This window comes from Hyla sarda, chromosome 4 (genome assembly GCF_029499605.1).
Source record: "Hyla sarda isolate aHylSar1 chromosome 4, aHylSar1.hap1, whole genome shotgun sequence".
Lineage (NCBI taxonomy): Eukaryota > Metazoa > Chordata > Amphibia > Anura > Hylidae > Hyla > Hyla sarda.
In genome coordinates this window covers 300251207-300272079 of record NC_079192.1, presented here as the reverse complement: position 1 = coordinate 300272079, position 20873 = coordinate 300251207, and the positions used below count along the sequence as shown (strand labels likewise).

The following is a 20873-nucleotide window of genomic DNA, read 5'->3' as shown; positions in this document are numbered from 1 at the left end:
TACCTCTGCCAGACGTCTCGGATCTTCCCTCCGTTGTGGTGCGTAAGTCACAGCAGTTGGTCCAACAAGCGCAGCAACTTACACAATTGTCTGCTATGATGCAACAACTCCTAGCCATGCAGCAACAGCAGCTGCAACCAGCTTCAGTGTCTCCACCTTCTAGCTCCAGAGTCTTCTGGCTCCAAGTTACGCTTACCTCTACCCTCTAAGTATGACGGTGATCCCAAGCTGTGTAGAGGCTTCGTTACACAGTGCTCCAGGCATCTGGAGATCATGTCGGACCAATTCCCTATGGAACGAGCTAAGGTGGCCTTTGTGGTCAGTCTGCTATCCAGAAAAGCCTTGGCCTGGGCTACTCCTCTTTGGGACCGCAGTGACTTGGTTACCTCCAACTTGACTGCATTTCTGGCTAAGTTTCGCAGTGTCTTTGAGGAACCCGTACGTGCTTCTTCTGCCGAGATGGCTCTCCTTAATTTCTGCCAGGGGAATTCCTCGGTTGGTGACTACACGGTTCAATTCCACGCTCTAGCCTTGGAACTAGCATGGAATGATGAGGCTTTGTGTGCAACTTTCAAAAAAGGACTGTCTAGCAGGATAAAAGATGCTCTCGCTGCACGTGATTATCCGACTTCCTTGTCTGAACTTATCCACCTGGCTACACGTATTGATATATGTTTTTCTGAGAGACAGGAGGAACTTCGTTTGGAGAGAGAACCTGCCCGTTCTAGGTGATATCCTCGCCTGGCACCCATGTTCCAATATCCTCCTCTACACTCCCCTGAGCCTCTTGCCCAAGAAGCTATGCAAGTGGATTGTTCTCACTTGACACAAAAGGAGAGATCATGACGGCGCAGTAAGAATTTGTGTCTGTATTGTGCTAGCCCGAATACTTCCTTAAGGACTGTACTGTTCGTCCACAGCGTCCGCGAAACGCTCGCACCTAGGGTACGTGGGAGAGGCGTCTCTAGGTGTGAATACTACCTCTCCACACTTAATCATTACTGTACAAGTCTTCGCTTCTGCCAAGTCTTCCTTCAGTGCTACAGCATTTTTGGATTCTGGATCCGCAGGTGACTTTATTGATGGTACTTTGGTCCACAAATATCATCTTCCTGTTACTCGGGTTACCGAACTTTTGTTCATCTTCTCAGTTAATGGACAAAATCTGGACTGTATGGTGCACTTCCGCACCGAACCTCTCATCATGCAAGTGGGAGTGTTGCATAAAGAAAAGATTCAATTCTATGTTCTGCCACACTGTACTTCTGAGCTTCATCTTGGCCTTCCCTGGCTACAATGTCATTCTCCGCAACTGGATTGGAGAACTGGAGAAATTATTCGCTGGGGATAAGTCTGTCAAAATCTATGTTTTCAATCAGTTCAGTCAAAAGTTGTTTCTCGTCCTCCACCTTTACCTGGCCTGCCGCCACCTTACCAGGATTTTTTGGACGTATTCTGCAAGAAGCAGGCTGAGTCTCGGCCTCCACATCATCCTTACGACCCTATAGATCTTCTGCCTGGTACCACTCCTCCTTGTGGAAGAATTTACCCTTTATCGGTTCCTGAGACCAAAGCCATGGCTGAGTATATCCAGGAGAATCTCCAAAAGGGATTTATCCATAAGTCCTCTTCTGCTGGAAAAGTTTTCTTATTTGTAGGGAAGAAGGATCGCTCACTCTTGACTACAGGTGACTTAACAAAATCACGGTCAAGAATCGTTACCCACTACCTCTTATCTCAGAACTTTTTGACTGTCTCTGTGGGGCCAATGTCTTCTCCAAGTTGAACTTACGTGGAGCATATAACCTCATTCGTATCCACAAGGGAGATGAATGGAAAACAGCCTTCAATACTTGCGATGGACATTTTGAGTATCTCGTTTTGAGTATTTCGCCTTTTGGTCTCTGCAATGCTCCAGACGTTTTTCAAGAGTTTGTCAATGATATCTTCTGTGATCTTCTCTACACCTGTGTTGTTGTACAGTATACCTTGATGACATTCTGATCTTCTCTACCAACTTAGAGGAGCATTGAAATCATGTTCGTCTGGTTCTTCAGCTTCTACAGAAGAATCATCTCTATGCCAAACTGGAGAAATGCCTATTTGAGAAATCTAGTCTTCCATTTCTTGGTTTCACTGTCTCTCATCAAGGTCTTCAGATGGATCCAGATAAATTGTCTGCGGTATTGGATTGGCCTTGTCCTTCTGGCTTACGTGCCATTCAGCGCTTTCTGGGATTTGCTAACTATTATCGTCAATTTATTCCACATTTTTCTTCCTTGGTTGCTCCAATTGTGGCTCTCACAAAAAAGGCTGCTAATCCTAAATCCGTGCCTCATGAGGCCGAATTGGCCTTCTCCCGTTTAAAGTCTGCGTTTGCCTCTGCTCCTGTGCTTACAATACCTGATCCGGAGAGGCCCTTTGCTTTGGAAGTGGATGCCTCATCTGTTGGAGTTGGAGTCGGTCTTACTCAGAAAAACTCCAAGGGCAAGATTGTAACTTGTGGGTTCTTCTCCAAGACCTTTTCTCCTGCTGAGAGGAATTACTCCATTGGAGATCGTGAATGGCGACATTTATTGGAAGGATCTTTTCATCCGGTCAGCATCTACTCCGATCATAAGAATCTTATATACCTTCATTCTGCTCAGCGTTTGAACACCCACCAGGCAAGGTGGTCACTGTTCTTTTCTAGGTTCAACTTCTTCATTCAGCAGACAAGAACATCAGGGCAGATGCTCTCTCCAGGTCCTCTGATGTCATAGGTTTGGACTCCAAGCCTAGGCATATTATTTCTCCTGACCGATTGATTTCTGGTGCTCTTGCCGAAATTCAGCAAGTTCCTCCGAGAAAATCCTTTGTGCCCGCCAGAGTGAGACGCAAGGTACTGAAATGGGGTAATTCTTCCTTGACAGCTGGTCATCCTGGAATTTGTAAGACTCTACTTCTAATCTCTCGGCACTACTTGTGGCCCCATCTTGAACGTGATGTTTCTGATTTTATCCGTTCCTGTAATACTTGTGCCTGTGACAAAACTCCTCGGCAGAAACCTGCAGAACTCTTACAGCTTTTATCCATTCCAAAGACTCCCTTGTCTCATATCGCTATGGATTTTATCACCGATTTGCCACCATCTCGTAACAACACTGTCATTTGGGTCGTTGTAGATCGGTTTTCCAAGATGGCTCATTTGATTCCCCTACCTGGTCTTCCTTCTGCCCCATAGCTGGCGAAGGACTTCTTGTATCGTTTTGGATCGTGGAGTGCAGTTTGTCTATAAGTTCTGGCTAGCCCTTTGTACCCGACTGGACATCAATCTGGACTTCTCCTCGGCCTACTACCCTCAGTCCATTGGTCAGGTGGAGAGGGTTAATCAAATTATTGAGACTTCTCTTCGGCATTTTGTTTCAGCTCGCCAAGATGATTGGGTCGACCTTCTCCCCTGGGCTGAATTCTCATATAATCATAAGGATTCCGAGACCACAAGGTCGTCTCCCTTTTTTGTTGTCTACAGACTCCATCTCCGTTCTTCTCTTCCTCTCCCAGACTCCTCCAGTGTGCCTGCTGTTGATGAGCTGGTCCGTGACTTCTCCAACATCTGGCAATAAATCCGACAGTCATTTTCTCAGGCTTCCTCACGCATGAAGGTGTTGGCTGATAAGAGTAGTAGACCTCCTCCATCCTTCTCTCCTGGTGACATGGTGTGGCTTTCCTCCAAATACATCCGCTTCAAGATCCCCTGCTACAAGCTTAGTTCTTGATACCATGGTCCCTTTCAGGTTCTGCAAAAAATGTATCCTGTCTCCTACAAACTCTGTCTGCCTGCTTTGTTACGTATTCCCAATTCTTTCCATGTCTTTCTCCTCAAGCCTCTTGTCATAAACCGGTTTTCTCAAAAGAATCTTGTCTCCGACTCTTCCGATGTTTACAAGGTTAAAGAGATTCTTGCCACAAAACCTGTGAAAGGTAAAAAAAAAAATTCTGGTTGACTGGGGGAGGGTTACCGTCCTGAGGAGAGATCTTGGGAGCCAGAGGAGAATATTCTGGACCATGAACTTCTCAGGAGTTTTCTGAACCGTAAAAGGAGGGGGAGACCAAAGGGGGGGGGGTACTGTTACATTCTGCGCTCCGGCCGCACATGCCGGCTGTGAGCGCATGGCCCTGTTTTCCCCTGCTGCTGGTGGGGCTGGGATTCGCATCACAGGACACGCCCGCATGCGAATGCCAGCCCGTCACTCACCTCCTGCTCCTTCTGCCTCCTCCTCATCCTCTTTGCTCTAGCGCACGTGTCCCCGTCCCCTAGCTCTGAAATTTTAAGGGCCAGTGTTTCCATTAGTGAAGTAACACCTGTGCTCACTTAATAAATATCTCCACCTCCCACACTTCCCTGCCGGATATTTGTTGCCCTAGTGCCTGAGAGAAAGTTATCCTGAGTATTGTCTTGCCGTGTATCGTACCTTTTGTTCTGTGACCTGACCTAGCTCCTTTGCCGCCTGCGTACTGACCACCTGCTATGTTCCCGACTACGCTACTGTGCTGCTTGCACTGCCCTTCCGCTATCCTGACCACCAGTTGCCTTATCCCTCCTGTGCCTCGAATTTCCTCAGCCGCCTGTGTGGTTGAGCCATGCCAGGGGTAGCGACCTGGGTGCCGCCTGCCGCAGCAAGTCCATCCCTCTTTGCGGCGGGTTCTGGTGAAAACCAGCAGCACCTTAAACTCCACTCCCTGGTACTGTCCATGTCATCTGACACACAGGTCGAGCAGATCCACTTCCACCAGAGTTCCTGTCTACGGAAACGTGAGTGTTACAATTCCTTGTTTTGCCTAAAATACTGATTAAAATACTATGTGTGAACCAAGCCTTATCAAAATATGATGAATGCATTCACACTTTATGTAGAACAGAGGAGCAAGAACTTCATTGACAAGTGAGATATAAATGATGACGGAATCAGGATCTTACACTGTGGTTACTTGGCAGTGAACGTGCTTGACTAATGCTTTTATTTATTCCTGTGTACTGACCTTTACCCTGGGTTCCAGTTATAGACACAGGTACAGTTCTCAGCTTTCATTGTAAAGAGGTCATTCCTAATCTAAAAATCTGAGAATGTATCTGTGCAGTTCTAGTTTCAGCAGTGCAGTGTCCACCGAAGCATCCACCGAATGCCATCCTCTGGTTAGAATGCCCATTTTATCCCCTCCCTTCAAACAACAACCTGACAGTTTAATAGTACATACATCTAGACCTCTGGCTATAGGTTCTTGCTTCCCATTGTTAAACCCTTAATGATTGGGCTATTTTTAATTTTGTTTTCTGAACCGTAAAAGGAGGGGGAGACCAAAGGGGGGGGGGGGGGGTACTGTTACATTCTGCGCTCCGGCCGCACATGCCGGCTGTGAGCGCATGGCCCTGTTTTCCCCTGCTGCTGGTGGGGCTGGGATTCGCATCGCAGGACACGCCCGCATGCGAATCCCAGCCCGTCACTCACCTCCTGCTCCTTCTGCCTCCTCCTCATCCTCTTTGCTCTAGCGCACGTGTCCCCGTCCCCTAGCTCTGAAATTTTAAGGGCCAGTGTTTCCATTAGTGAAGTAACACCTGTGCTCACTTAATAAATATCTCCACCTCCCACACTTCCCTGCCGGATATTTGTTGCCCTAGTGCCTGAGAGAAAGTTATCCTGAGTATTGTCTTGCCGTGTATCGTACCTTTTGTTCTGTGACCTGACCTAGCTCCTTTGCCGCCTGCGTACTGACCACCTGCTATGTTCCCGACTACGCTACTGTGCTGCCTGCCCTGCCCTTCCGCTATCCTGACCACCAGTTGCCTTATCCCTCCTGTGCCTCGAATTTCCTCAGCCGCCTGTGTGGTTGAGCCATGCCAGGGGTAGCGACCTGGGTGCCGCCTGCCGCAGCAAGTCCATCCCTCTTTGCGGCGGGTTCTGGTGAAAACCAGCAGCACCTTAAACTCCACTCCCTGGTACTGTCCATGTCATCTGCCACACAGGTCGAGCAGATCCACTTCCACCAGAGTTCCTGTCTACGGAAACGTGAGTGTTACAATTCCTTGTTTTGCCTAAAATACTGATTAAAATACTATGTGTGAACCAAGCCTTATCAAAATATGATGAATGCATTCACACTTTATGTAGAACAGAGGAGCAAGAACTTCATTGACAAGTGAGATATAAATGATGACGGAATCAGGATCTTACACTGTGGTTACTTGGCAGTGAACGTGCTTGACTAATGCTTTTATTTATTCCTGTGTACTGACCTTTACCCTGGGTTCCAGTTATAGACACAGGTACAGTTCTCAGCTTTCATTGTAAAGAGGTCATTCCTAATCTAAAAATCTGAGAATGTATCTGTGCAGTTCTAGTTTCAGCAGTGCAGTGTCCACCGAAGCATCCACCAAATGCCATCCTCTGGTTAGAATGCCCATTTTATCCCATCCCTTCAAACAACAACCTGACAGTTTAATAGTACATACATCTAGACCTCTGGCTATAGGTTCTTGCTTCCCATTGTCAAACCCTTAATGATTGGGCTATTTTTAATTTTGCATTTTAGTTTTTTCCTCCTTGCCTTCTGAAAGCCATCAGCTTTACAGTTATAGTCAAATGAGGGCTTGTTTTTTGCAAGACCAATTCAATTTTGTAACGGCTGAAATTTGGGGGGCTCTTGTTTTTGCAAAATGCACTTTACAGTAAAACTGACATTACAGTAAAATAGACATTACAAAACTGACTTATTCTATGGATCAGTACAATAACAGTGATACTCAATTTATATAGCTTTTGTTTATTTTGCTACTGTTCTAAAATTAAAACTGCACAAGCAGTGTTAAAGGGGGCTATCGTACTTACCTGCCAGACAGTAATGGACATGCTTAGGAAGAATTCATGCTTGTCATGGGGCTAAATGGCTGCGTTGTGAGTCCACCATAATGCTTCTGATTTGTTTGTGAAATTGCTCTTTCCTGTTGGAGTTCCCTCCCTCCAACTATAAGTCCCAGGATCCCTTGCTTGTATGTGTGAGCTCCCTTCCATATGTGCTGTGCTTGAAACTACAATTCCCTGCAGCCCTGTGAAGAATAATCTCCCTCCCATCCAACAGTTGCTCCACCCATTGAAGCACAGACACACTCCTTTTTATCACCTGGTAAGAGAGAGAGGTAAAAGAGAAAGACACCAGCACTAAATCTGATAAAGTGTGTATATCCACACTGACGAAGGAGCATGTCTGCTGTGTATCACAATCACATAGGCTTTTTTGTCCTCTGTGTCTGCCATAGTGACCTAACTATGTTCAGAAACTAGGCTCCAATTTGGCTTTCTATCTGCACTCGGTTGAGATGCTGCCAGCCGGGACACTATCCTGTGCAGTTGGATTATACCATTGCTCCCTAAAACAAATATAGAGTGTGGTAGTTGTTTTGCCTGGGACACATTTACACTCATAAGACCTGCATATGAAGGCATTTTTAAGGTAACCTATTGGTATGAAAAGTATAATCAGTGCTTGCTTATTAAAAGCATGTATATTCGGACATGGGACAGCACACTGAGACATCTGCCGTGGATGGTGAATGTTGCTGTATACACTGTGACCATTGACTAGTACAATTGTCTGTTCATTGTATACATATTTGTGATTGGTGGCAATGCTGTATTTGATAGATTTGTGCATGGGTCCTTATCTGGTCACTTACTGTATTCATTGGCAAGAAATTTTTTACTCATATACCCAATTCTTAGCTATTTTGTGAAGTATCTAAAATATCTATATGCACCAGTGTTTATTATTATCTTGATTTACCATAACCTTTTAACACTTGACTAGTAACGTAATGTCTTGGGCTGCTCTACAACCTGAGAAAAGCCTTAGACAACACTTATTTGGTATGCTGCTAAAAATGATCATTGGGGCAAAGAATTGCTAGACAAGCCATCAAACACAGGTACAGACACTTTATTAACTACACAAACTTAAAGGAGCACTCCGCTGCCCCAGCATTCGGAACATTTTGTTCTGAACGCTGGGAGCGGGTGGCGGGGTTGTGACGTCACAGGGCTCTCCCCTCATGATGTCATGCCCTCAATGCAAGTCAATGGGAAAAGGCATGATGAACGTCACACTCCCTCCCATAGAATTTCATTGAGGGGGTGTGGCGTGACATCATGAGTGGCCCGGCTGTGACGTCACTACCTAGCCACCTGCACCCAGCGTTCTAAATGAAAGCCGGGAGTTGCACAGAGATTGCGAGAGTCCCAGTGGCGGGACCCCCGCAATCAGACATCTTATCCCCTATCCTTTGAATAGGGGATACGATGTCTAGGGGTGGAGTACCCCTTCAAAACAGCCCCTGTAGCACAGTCAAAAAAAATCCCGGAATACCCCTTTAACACTTTTGGCTGCATATGGAATACATATATAGTACAGCAGCCTTGGCATTGGAACACCGTGCCATACATTTTGTACTGACCCACAAAATACAGATAACATGTTAGTTGTACCATAAAGTGCACTGTGTAAAAACTGAAGCACTCACAATTTGTATAATTGTGTTGTTGTTTTTTTTCAGTATCACACAAAAACTTCTTAAAAAAAAGGTCTGGTGTCTAAACATAGTTTTTTTGTCTGATCTGCGGTCTAAATTAAGTTAGTGGTCTAATATTAATATGGAAGGTATTGGTATCGAATATACTAGAGGTATAGTCTGGGGACAGATATTACTATAGACAGCCAGAACATATTTAGGGGATTTGATATGTGGTCTAACATTAATATAAGGGGTAGGAAATATATTTAGCCATGACCTTTCTATATAAGTGTGGTGTGCCACGGGAGTGCGATGAGGTGTATGGGGCAGATGTTATTAACCCCTAAATGTTTGTGACGCCAGGGCGTGGTTTCCTAAGTAACCTCCCGAAGGTAGGTCCGCTATCCCTAGGCTGGCAGGGTAATAAGAGTCCAAGACCAGGTTGGGGTTAACGGTAGCTTTATTGAGGTAGAAAGATTGTAACTGTCTTTACAGCTAGGCTAGGATCCCAGAGAGTTGACCAATAACACGGAGGGGACCTTGCAGCTTGCTGCGACTTGCAGTGACTTTGACAGACTTTTGCACAGCCACGCTGACTATAATAGACTTGACTGAAGATAGTGACAGCAGACAGAGATGACTTGACTTACTGGCATGTGGCTATAGGTTAGGCTTGAGGCCTCCAGGTGTGCTGGACACTGGCTCTGAGATGTCTGAACTGAACTTGACCTCAGCAGAGAATGTGGTGGAAGAGAGAGATTGTAGTACCTCCCCCTCTTATAAAGGGGGGCTGAGCAAGGAGCCCATAGGTCACCTGGTTAGCTGGTGCTCTCTGGGTAACAAACATGTGAAGAGAACATGTGACAACAGTATCATGTGACTAACTCAAAGGTCCTCAAAGGTCCTTTATACCTGATACATGTAACACTATGGGGGAGACGCTGCAGGAAAGCCCCTAGGGACTCAACCTGACAGAGCCTAAGTACTGTACGGGACTATATCCCATACTGGGACATCACATAAGCAAGACCACTTTCATATTTGCCAAAGCATGCTGCTCATGTAGCACCCTGTGATGGGCATTCACATATTGTCATCTTAGTAATACTATACAAGTCATGGCCGTAAATGTTGGCACCCCTGAAATTTTTCAAGAAAATCAAGTATTTCTCAATCAAGGATTGCAGTAACACATGTTTTGCTATACACGTTTATTCCCTTTGTGTGTATTGGAACTAAATAAAAAAGGGAGGAAAAAAAGCAAATTAGACATAATGTTACACTCCAATACAAACTCCAAAAATGGTCTGGACAAAATTATTGGCACCCTTTCAAAATTGTGGAAAAATAAGATTGTTTCAAGCATGTGATGCTCCTTTAAACTCACCTGGCTGGGGCAAGTAACAGGTGTGGGCAATATAAAAATCACACCTGCAGATAAAAAGGAGAGAAGTTCACTTAGTCTTTGCATTGTGTGTCTGTGTGTACCACACTATGTATGTACAACAGAAAGAGGAGAAGAGAACTGTTTGAGGACTTGAGAACCAAAATTGTGGAAAGATATAAATAATTTCAAGGTTACAAGACCATCTCAAGAGATCTAGATTTGTCTTTGTCCACAGTGCACAACATTATCAAGAAGTTTGCAACCCATGGCGCTTTGGCTAATCTCCCTGGGCGTGGACGGAAGAGAAAAATTGATGAAAGGTGTCAACGCTGGATAGTCCGGATGAAAGATAAGCAGCCCCAAACAAGTTCCAATGAATATTCAAGCTGTCCTGCAGGCTCAGGGAGCATCAGTGTCAGCGTGAACTATCCGTCGACATTTAAATGAAATGAAACGCTATGGCAGGAGACCCAGGAGGACCCCACTGCTGACACAGAGACATAAAAAAGTAAGACTAGATTTTGCCAAAATGAACTTGAGTAAGCCAAAATCCTTCTGGGAAAACATCTTGTGGACAGATGAGATCAAGATAGAGCTTTTCGGTAAAGCACATCATTCTACTGAAAATGGAATGAGGCCTACAAAGAAAAGGACACAGTACCTGCAGTGAAATATGGTGGAAGTTCAATACTGTTTTGGGGTTGTTTTGCTGCCTCTGGAACTTGGTGCCTAGAATGTATGCAAGTCATCATGAAATCTGAGGATTACCAACAGATTTTGGGTCGCACTGTACAATCCAATGTCAGAAAGCTGGGTTTGTGTCCGAGATCTTGGGTCTTCCAGCAGGACAATGAATCCAAACATACGGCAAAAATCACCCAGAAATGGATGGCAACAAAGTGCTGGAGACATCTAAAGTGGCCAGCAATGAGTCCAGATCTAAATCTCGTTGAACACCTGCGGAGAGATCTTAAAATTGCTGTTGGGTGGAAAAAGGCGCCCTTCCAATAAGAGAGACCTGGAGCAGTTTGTAAAGGAAGAGTGGTCCAACATTCCGGCTGAGAGGTGTAAGAAGCTTATTAATGGTTATAGGAAGCGACTGATTTAAGTTATTTTTTCGAAAGGGTGTGCAACCAAATATTAAGTTAACCTCTTCAGGACACAGGGCGTATGGATACACCCTGCATTCCGAGTCCTTAAGGACACAGGGCGTATCCATACGCCCGTGGGAAATCCGGTCCCCACCGCTAGCCGGTTGGGGACCCGAGCCGGATGCATGCTGAAATCGTTCAGCAGGCATCGCGGCATATCGCCCAGGGGGGTCATTATGTCCCCTCATGTCGGCGATGGCCGCAGATCGCTGGACAATTCAGCCCAGCGATCTGCGGCGGATTCCGGGTCAATCGGGTCTTCAGTGACCCGGTGACCCAGAATTACAGGCTGTTCGGGGCCGTCTCTGATGGCCCCGAACAGCCATAGCCAGCAGGGGAGAGGTGGCACTGGTGCCACCTCACGATCGCCCTGATTCATCGGCCGGTTTAGCGGACGACCAATCAGGGCACCTGCTGCGGGTGTCACTCCCTCAACCCGCTCCGCCCCTCTTCCGGAGGACGTGATCGGGTGCGGGAAGAGAACCCCGGCAGCTGGGGACCCCGATCCCCGGCCTCCCTGTTGGGATCGGGGCCCCAGGAGCGGCGGCGGCGAGGGACTGACCTGCAGCGGCGGCGTGGATCAGCAGTTGGAGCTGAGTGACAGCTTAGCAACAGCTCCCAGCATGCAAAAAGGGCATGCTGGGAGCTGTAGTATTGCAACAGCAGGAGGCAGACCACCACAACTCCCAGCATTCTCTTATGGGCATGCTGGGACTTATAGTTTTGCAACAGCTGGAGGCACATTTTTTCAATGGAAAAGTGTACCTTCAGCTGTTGTATAACTACAACTCCAAGCTTGCACAGCTAAAGTGCATGCTGGGAGTTGTAGTGGTGCATCTGCTGGTTGCATAACTACAACTCCCAGCATGCACGTTGGCTGTCGGTGACTGCTGAGAGTTGTAGTTTTGAAACAGCTGAAGGCACACTGGTTGTGAAACTCAGAGTTTTTTTTTTTTACCTAACTCAGTGTTTCACGACCGGTGTGCCTCCAGCTGTTGCAAACTACAACTCCCAGCATGCACCGTACATGCTGGGAGTTGTAGTTTTGCAACAGCTGGAGGCACACTGGTTGTGAAACACTGAGTTAGGTCACAAACTCAGTGATACATAACCAGTATGCCTACAGCTGTTGCAAAACTAAAACTCTCAGCATGTACAGTCTGTAAGCGCATGCTGGGAGTTGTAGTTTTGCAACAGTTGGATGTTCCCCCAATGTGAATGTACAGGGTACACTCACATGGGCGGAGGTTTACAGTAAGTATCCGGCTGCAAGTTTGAGCTGCGGCAAATTTTCAGTCGCAGCTCAAACTGCCAGCTAGAAACTACTGTTAACCCCCGCCTGTGTGACTGTACCCTAAAAACATTACACTACACTAACACAAAATAAAATAAAAAGTAAAAAACACTACATATACACATGCCCCCTCCCCAATAAAAATGAAAAACGTCTGGTACGCCACTCTTTTCAAAACGGAGCCTCCAGCTGTTGCAAAACAACTACTCCCAGTATTACTGGACAGCCACTGACTGTCCAGGCATGCTGGGAGTTTTACAACAGCTGGAGGCACCCTGTTTGGAAATCACTGGCATAGATATGTCCACCCCTATGCAAGTCCCTAATTTAGGCCTCAAATGGGCATGGCGCTCTCACTTTGGAGCCTTGTCGTATTTCAAGGCAACAGTTTAGGGTCACATTTAGGGTCAGAAATTGTGTTACAAATTTTGGGGGATATTTTCTGCTTTTATTCTTTTTAAAAATGTAAATTTTTTGGGAAAACAAGCATTTTAGGTAAAAAATTTTTTTTTTTTTACATATGCAAAAGTCGTGAAACACCGGTGGGGTATAAAGGTTCACTTAACCCCTTGTTACGTTCCCCGAGGGGTCTAGTTTCCAAAATAGTATGGCATGTGGGTTTTTTTTTTTGCTGTCCTGGCACCATAGGGGCTTCCTAAATGCGGCATGCCCCCAGAGCAAAATTTGCTTCCAAAAAGCCAAATGTGACTACTCCTCTTCTGAGACCTGTAGTGCGCCAGCAGAGCACTTTTCACCCCCATATGGGGTGTTTTCTGAATCGGGAGAAATTGGGCTTCAAATTACAGGGGGTATTTTCTGCTATTACCCTTTTTAAAAATGTACATTTTTTGGGAAAACAAGCATTTTTTTTTTATTTGCAAAAGTCATGAAACACCTGTGGGGTATTAAGGCTCACTTTATCTTTTGCTGTTTTGACACCCTAGGGGCTTCCTAAAGGGGACATGCCCCCCAAAAACCATTTCAGAAAAATGTTCTCTCCAAAATCCCCTTGTCGCTCCTTCGCTTCTGAGCCCTCTACTGCGCCCGCCGAACACTTTACATAGACATATAAGGTATGTGCTTACTCGAGAGAAATTGGGTTACAAATACAAGTAAACATTTTCTCCTTTTACCACTTGCAAAAATTCAAAAATTGGGTCTACAAGAACATGTGAGTGTAAAAAAGGAAGATTTTGAATTTTCTCCCTCACTTTGCTGCTATTCCTGTGAAACACCTAAAGGGTTAAAACACTGACTGAATGTCATTTTGAATACTTTGGGGGGTGTAGTTTTAATAATAAGGGTAATTTATGGGGCATTTCTAATATGAAGACCCTTCAAATCCACTTCAAAACTGAACTGGTCCCTGAAAAATATCGAGTTTGAAAATTTTGTGAAAAATTGGAAAATTGCTGCTGAACTTTGAAGCCCTCTGGTGTCTTCCAAAAGTAAAATCACTTCAATTTTATGATGCAAACATAAAGTAGACATATTGTATATGTGAATAAAAAAATGTATTTGTAATATACATTTTCCTTACAAGCAGAAAGCTTCAAAGTTAGAAAAATGCAAAATTTTCAAATTTTTCATAAAATTTTGGGATTTTTCACCAAGAAAGGATGCAAGTTTCCACAAAAATTTACTACTATGTTAAAGTAGAATATGTCACGAAAAAACAATCTTGGAATCAGAATGATAACTAAAAGCATTCCAGAGTTATTCATGTTTAAAGTGACAGTGGTCAGATGTGCAAAAAACGCTCTGGTCCTTAAGGCCAAAATGGGCTTGGTCCTTAAGGGGTTAAGGGTGCCAATCATTTTGTCCAGCCCATTTTTTGGAGTTTGGTGTGACATTATGTCCAATTTGCTTTTTTACCTCCCTTTTTTTGGTTTAGTTCCAATATACACAAAGGGAATAAATGTGTATAGCAAAACATGTGTTACTGCAATCCTTTTCTATTAGAAATGCTTCATTTTCTTGAAAAATTTCAGGGGTGCCAACATTTACGGCAATGACTGTATATAGCATGTGATACATTTACACTAACTAACTAAAATCTTACCGGAGGGCATGAAAGCCCTGCCAGATTCCAACCAACTGTCAAAAACCCCTATAAATGCAAGTTTAGGGAACCCCATTTGCTGTCTAATTTGCAGAGACAAAAATCCAAGCAAAGATGGTTTAATATCGGAAATCTCTATGTAGTACCAAATGAGTTTAAGATCTCTATACGGACAGCGCAAAAAACAAGATTAGGTAACAAAAAAGAACAATGGTTCACAGCTTTCAGGTTGTGGCTCTTCAGCAACTGGTTCAAATCCATCCCATGAAATCTCTGTCTGGTAATAGTTTTTTCTGTGTTCATGTACAGTATGTTTCTTCCAGGAAGTCTGCCTGAGCAGCTTCTAAAAATGCCACCTAGCAGTCATGTGTTCAAAGGCTGGCTGCTTTTAAAGGGGTACTCCGGTGGAAAACTTTTTTTTACAGATTTGTAAATTACTTTTATTAAAAAATCTTAATCCTTCCAGTACTTAGTAGCTGCTAAATACTACAGAGGAAATTATCTTCTTTTTGGAACACAGAGCTTTCTGCTGACATCATGAGAACAGTGTTCTCTGCTGACATCTCTGTCCATTTTAGGAACTGTCCAGAGCAGCATATCTTTGATATGGGGATTTTCTCCTACTCTGGACAGTTCTTAAAATGGAAAGAGATGTTAGCAGAGAACACTGTGGTCTTGATGTCAGCAGAGAGCTTACAGCGATAGGGAGAAAACTGCCAATCATGAGCCGGTGGTGGCGGTTGGGGTAGGGGTGGGTGGGGTGCATTGTAGAACCCTCCAATGCTTTTCACTGACCTTTATTGAAGGTGAGTTGGAGAAGCAGTGGGACTTGTCTTCATATGCAATCATTAGCCCTGTACCTAGGATTACAGCTTCTGGCTCCTGCTCTATATAGGAAATGTTGCACCTTTTTCAGTTCTTTCCTGTGTATAGTTTTTCCACTGATTATTTAGTGAGCGTCTGATGCACTTTTTTTCATGAATTGGTAAAATATTCTATGAATTCTGTTTTAGGAATTGCTATATAAAATACTTAGATGTGTCATGTGTTGTTAAATTTGCCCAGTTTGCCCTGTTCCCTCATTCACCCTTATGCACTCACTGTCCCACTCTGATGATAACATTCCAAACACAATGCAGCCAATCATTGAAGCCAGTTACTGAGGTTGCTGTGTGTTAGGATTTTTATCAGCAAAGTAGGGAGAACACATAATCAGGGTAAATAAACAGAGGGATCAGGGCAGACTTGTGTTGGCAGGGTAAGGTGAGTATGCTTTATTATTTACCAACCTCTCTAGGCTGTCATTTGTTTTTAAAATAAATCAAAATAACCCCTTAACATTCTAGCAAAATATTATTGTCATTATCAACTGTTGGTTTTGTATTAACAGCCTGAAGAAGAAGCTCAGGAAGCTTTGGAAGAACCTGCTGCTGAACCACTACTGGAGCCAGAAGGAGAAAGCTATGAGGAAGCCCCTCAGGTGGGAAATTATATGTTGTATGCAGGATGCATTAGTTAAAACTTTTACTGCCAAACAGCAGATCAGTGGGGTTACCAGGTGATGGCACCAAGTTTACAGATATTAATGGCCTTTATTGAGAATAGGCCAGTAAAAAAAGTTACAGAAAGTCCCTTTAAAGGTGTTGTTCAGTGACAATAAGTGTCTGATCTTCAAAATGAGGACCCTGCTTTCTAAAAAGGAGCACATACTGCAGACTGCTTGCGTTCAATTTATTTCTAGAGGAGCACCAGAGGTGCCCGAGTGTTCTTCTCAAGTATTTATGGCACTCTCATAAAAATTTATGGAGCAGCATGCACTTCTCTCAGACAGCTGTTATGGGGTCCCGTTATGGAGATCACGGGGAGTCCCAGGGATCCACAGGATATGTGACAATTGATCCCCCAAACCCCATCGCGCCTGGTGAGAGGCTATGGGGTGTAGCACCCAGGCAGTGTGTAAATCTAAGAAAGGAGGCATGCATGTCCTTGATACTCTCTATTCACTTCTAGGAATGTCACATAAATGGCTGAACAAGTGTCTCATATGGGCAGGGAAGGAGTGCAGTACTGATCTCACCCACTCCCTCTATCCCTGCCTACTTCCCTATCTGCCCTAAATAGCGGATTGACAACCATGGTGACAGCCCCCCCCCCCCTAAATATGTGATTGAAGTCGCTGTCAACAAAATAAACTGCAATACAGACACAGGTCAGAATACAGTAAGGGAGCACACAGACCAACAGAAATAATATCTAAACAAACACACGCAATAAGTCACAGTCCACTAGCCGAGGCAATACAAGGTGTTATCAGAAGTGCCAAGTCGGAAAAACAGGAGAAAGGTCAGAATGCCAAGCTAATAAATCAGATTTGCCAGAAGATCAGGAATACAAGAAACAACGCTAGCTACTAAAGAAACCTCTTTTGCAGGCAAATCCTGGATGTAAACTGCAGGTTTAAATAGGGAGTACACAGGTGAAAGCAAACAAGGTCAGCTGACCATCCAGAGAGCTAGATGTAACTGCTGTAACCAGAATTAACAAAAGCTCTCAGTGCAGATTAACTATTTTAGCCTTTTTTTTTTGCTTCAATTTGGCTAGCATTTATACCAAAAACAGTAGGCAGTAGTGGGCCCAAAACACAGAAAAAAATACAAATCTTTCCATAATAGTTTTTCTCTCTGTCAGATCCACTCTTGGTTTTGGTAAAAAATACTGACCAAAACAAGGCTCAAAAAACTAATTCCGGAAACATGGAACATAATCCGAATTGCATAAAATTGGATGGAGAGAGATGCACACATGTGTCAAGACCCATTGTAAACTTTACAGATGGAAAGTACCTCTCAGCAACATCATATTGTTTTCTCTGAGGCTGAAGTGAAAGAGTAAAAGTGCAGAACTTTAACTAAAGCGTGACAAACCTGTAAGCAAAGTAGCTCTTTCATCATGAAAAGAACTTACTTTCTAGTGCTAACTATTGAAGTTATGGCCTATATGACTCCCTCCTCCAGCTTTGTGGTCTCCCTGAAGAGACACATTACCCCCTCAGTCTCAAATCAGTAGTAATCTAAAACTAGAGCAGGGAAACCAGGTTACTATGTCAGTTGTATAGTAACAATTACAAGGTACAATTCTCTCTGCTGGAAGAATTGGTGGTGGGAATGGTATTGTCATTGATAAATTGTAATGTTCTAATTCTATAAAACTATGAAAATAGCTCTGCCTTATTCCAGCAAGTATGGCTTACATCTTGTGTGCATGGAACACTGTTGTTAGATTGTTGTTAGATCGATTGTGTGATGGACACCAATGGCGCCCATTGGACATCACCTCCCTGACTTATAATGAGACTTTTCAGGTTCCACTGAGGTGTCGATAATTTTTTTAAATTTTCCCACATAAATAATATTTGTTTGGTTGCGCTGTCCATTTTATGGTAAAATAAGTTATGTAATTACAAAGTACAATTGGTGACGCAAAAAAACAAGCCCTCATATGGGTCTGTGGATGGAAATATAAAAGAGTTATGATATTTAGAAGGTGAGGAGGAAAAAACGGAAATTCAAAAATCAAATTGGTCTGGTCCTTAAGGGCCTGAGTACTTTCCCTTTCTATAACGCGGGCCTGGCTTCTAACAACGGCCGGGACCCGTGGCTAATAGCACGCAGATATGATCGCGGTGCCGCGCACTATTAACCCTGTACTTTCTAAAGTGAAAGTAAATCACTGCTGGTTAGCTCAGGGGGCTGTTCGGGATGTCCGCGGGGAAATCGCGGCATCCCGAACAGCTGTGGGACACGAGGAGGGTCTCCTACCTTGCCTCCTGGTGTCTGATTGCCGAATGACTGCTCAGTGCCTGAGATCCAGGCATGAGCAGTCAAGCGGCAGAATCATTGATAAGTGGTTTCCTATGAGAAACCATTGAACAATGTAAAAGATCAGTGTATGCAGTGTTATAGGTCCCTGTGGGAGTGAAAAAGTGAAAAAAAAAAGTGAATCAGGATCATTTAATACCCTCCCTAATAAAAGTTTGAATCACCCCCTTTTCCAATTAAAAAAAAAAACTGTGTAAATAAAAATAAACATATGTGGTATCGCCGCTTGCGGAAATGTCCGAAATATAAAAATATATCATTAATTAAACCGAACAGTCAATGGCGTACGCGCAAAAAAATTCCAAAGTCCAAAATAGTGTATTTTTGGTCACTTTTTATATCTTGAAAAAATGAATAAAAAGCGATCAAAAAGTCTGATAAATACAAAAATGGTACAGATAGCCGTGCAAAAAATGAGCCCTCATACACATAAAAATAAAAAAGTTATAGGGGTCAGAATATGACAATTTTAAACGTATAAATTTTCCTGCATGTAGTTATGACAAAATCAAAGTACGACAAAATCAAACCTATATATTTAGCGTATCATTTTAATCATATGGACCTACAGAATAAAGATTAGGTGTCATTTTTACCGAAAAATGTACTGCCTAGAAACGGAAGCCCCAAAATTTACAAAACGGTGTTTTTTCTTCAATCTCGTCGCACAATGATTTTTTTTTCCGTTTTGCAGTAGACTTTTGGGTAAAATGACTGATGTCACTGCAAAGTAGAATTGGTGGCGCAAAAAATAAGGCATCATATGGATTTTTAGGTGCAAGATTGAAAGGGTTATGATTTTTAAAAGGTGAGGAGGAAACAACGAAAGTGCAAAAACGGAAAAACCCGTGGTCCTTAAAGGGGTATTCCAGGAAAAAACTTTTTTATATTTATCAACTGGCTCCAGAAAGTTAAACAGATTTGTAAATTACTTCTATTAAAAAATCTTAATCCTTTCAGTACTTATGAGCTTCTGAAGTTAAGGTTGTTCTTTTCTGTCTAAATCTTCTCTGATGACACCTGTCTCGGGAAACGCCCAGTTTAGAAGAGGTTTGCTACAGGGATTTGCTTCTAAACTGGGCGTTTCCCGAGACAGGTGTCATCAGAGAGGATTTAGACAGAAAAGAACAACCTTAACTTCAGAAGCTCATAAATACTGAAAGGATTAAGATTTTTTAATAGAAGTAATTTACAAGTCTGTTTAACTTTCTGGAGCCAGTTGATATATAGAAAAAAGTTTTTTCCTGGAATTCCCCTTTAATGGGTTAAGGGAGAGGGGATATTCTGCCCATACTCTCAATAGAGCTAAAAAGTGGTATCAGCCCAGAATTGAAGTAGTCTCATTCACACGTCTAAAAATGCCAGAAAGTTTGAAAATAAACCTACTTTGGCGTTAACATACTCCCTCTATTTTAACCAAATTAAAAATGTAGTAACTAGGCATCTACACATTCTGAAACAAGATGAAGTATTAACTAGGATACTACGGAATGGCTGTCATGTTATCTCAAAAGAGCCCCTACATAAAAAAAATAATTTGTCCCCAAGTCTAATTAGTGAGTCTCGACCAAGTGCATGGGTTACGCTACACAAAAATTGAAAGTACGTGCTTTAGAGCACATTAATGACATAGGGACAATGAGCTCTCGAAATAAATCTGTTGAGGTAAGATAGCTCACAGGGAGGGTACATGCAAGTTAACCAAATTATCCCTCACCTGTGAAAATGCGGATATAAGCCTTTATCTGAGAGATCCTTGACGTCACCGATGAAGAGCGCACATGCGCTGGAAACGCGTATGACAGTGGAGTGATCGTTTTTACTGTGTGAAGTCTATTTGATACGGAATCCAATAAAGCTGCAAGTTTTGTTCAAGTGCTGGATCATCTTTTCTTTCATGTCACTTCCTAGACATGGATTATTAACACCACTGTTGGGGACTAATCCAAGTCCAAAACTGTGCCATACAATGTAAACATCTTTATTAGAAGAAAATGTGTCACAGCTGTTTTATGCAGCTTTTGACACTTTCAGGATGATGGTCCTACCCACTGCTGCCAGTCCCTGGGCTCAATAGTCTTGTGCCTACTACTAGTTATTGGCTGCAGGTTGTTCTGGTGAGTTCAACAGAAGAGCAGGGAGAGTGCATAATCCAGGCTAGTAAACTAAGGCCATAGGAAAGATCAAAATGTTGTCGCTGGACTCACAATGCATTAAAAAGATAAGTATAGTGTACTTTAATATTTTATAACCTTAGCAGGTTGCCATGTTTTATAATCTGGGACAACCCTTTAATGTATAAATTGATAGTTCTATGGGCACTCCATGGCAACTTACAAGCTTGTCACTAATTAATCGCAAATCAAACAAGAAATATTTGGGCTACTTTCCTTAAGACAGAATTGGTTTATGTAGCGATAAGAAGGCTACAGTAATTTAATCATAAGCGGAACATTTCACCCGAGCTCCGGCAATTGTTTAAGTATGATTAAATGAGTTTAATAATTAATTACATCCAGGTGCAGAAACTTATGTCTGCCAATAAGCCCAGCAGAAATT

The 20873-nt window shown here is 43.3% G+C and overlaps 1 protein-coding gene across 1 annotated transcript in view; it reads left to right on the top strand.

Moving 5' to 3' along the window:
* Positions 1 to 20873, top strand: part of SNCB (synuclein beta) — a 108988-nt gene that overhangs the window by 64802 nt on the left and 23313 nt on the right. The window contains exon 6 of the mRNA XM_056574719.1: positions 15827 to 15916. Coding sequence (XP_056430694.1) covers positions 15827 to 15916 — 90 coding nt within the window. The remainder of the gene's footprint in view (positions 1 to 15826; positions 15917 to 20873) is intronic.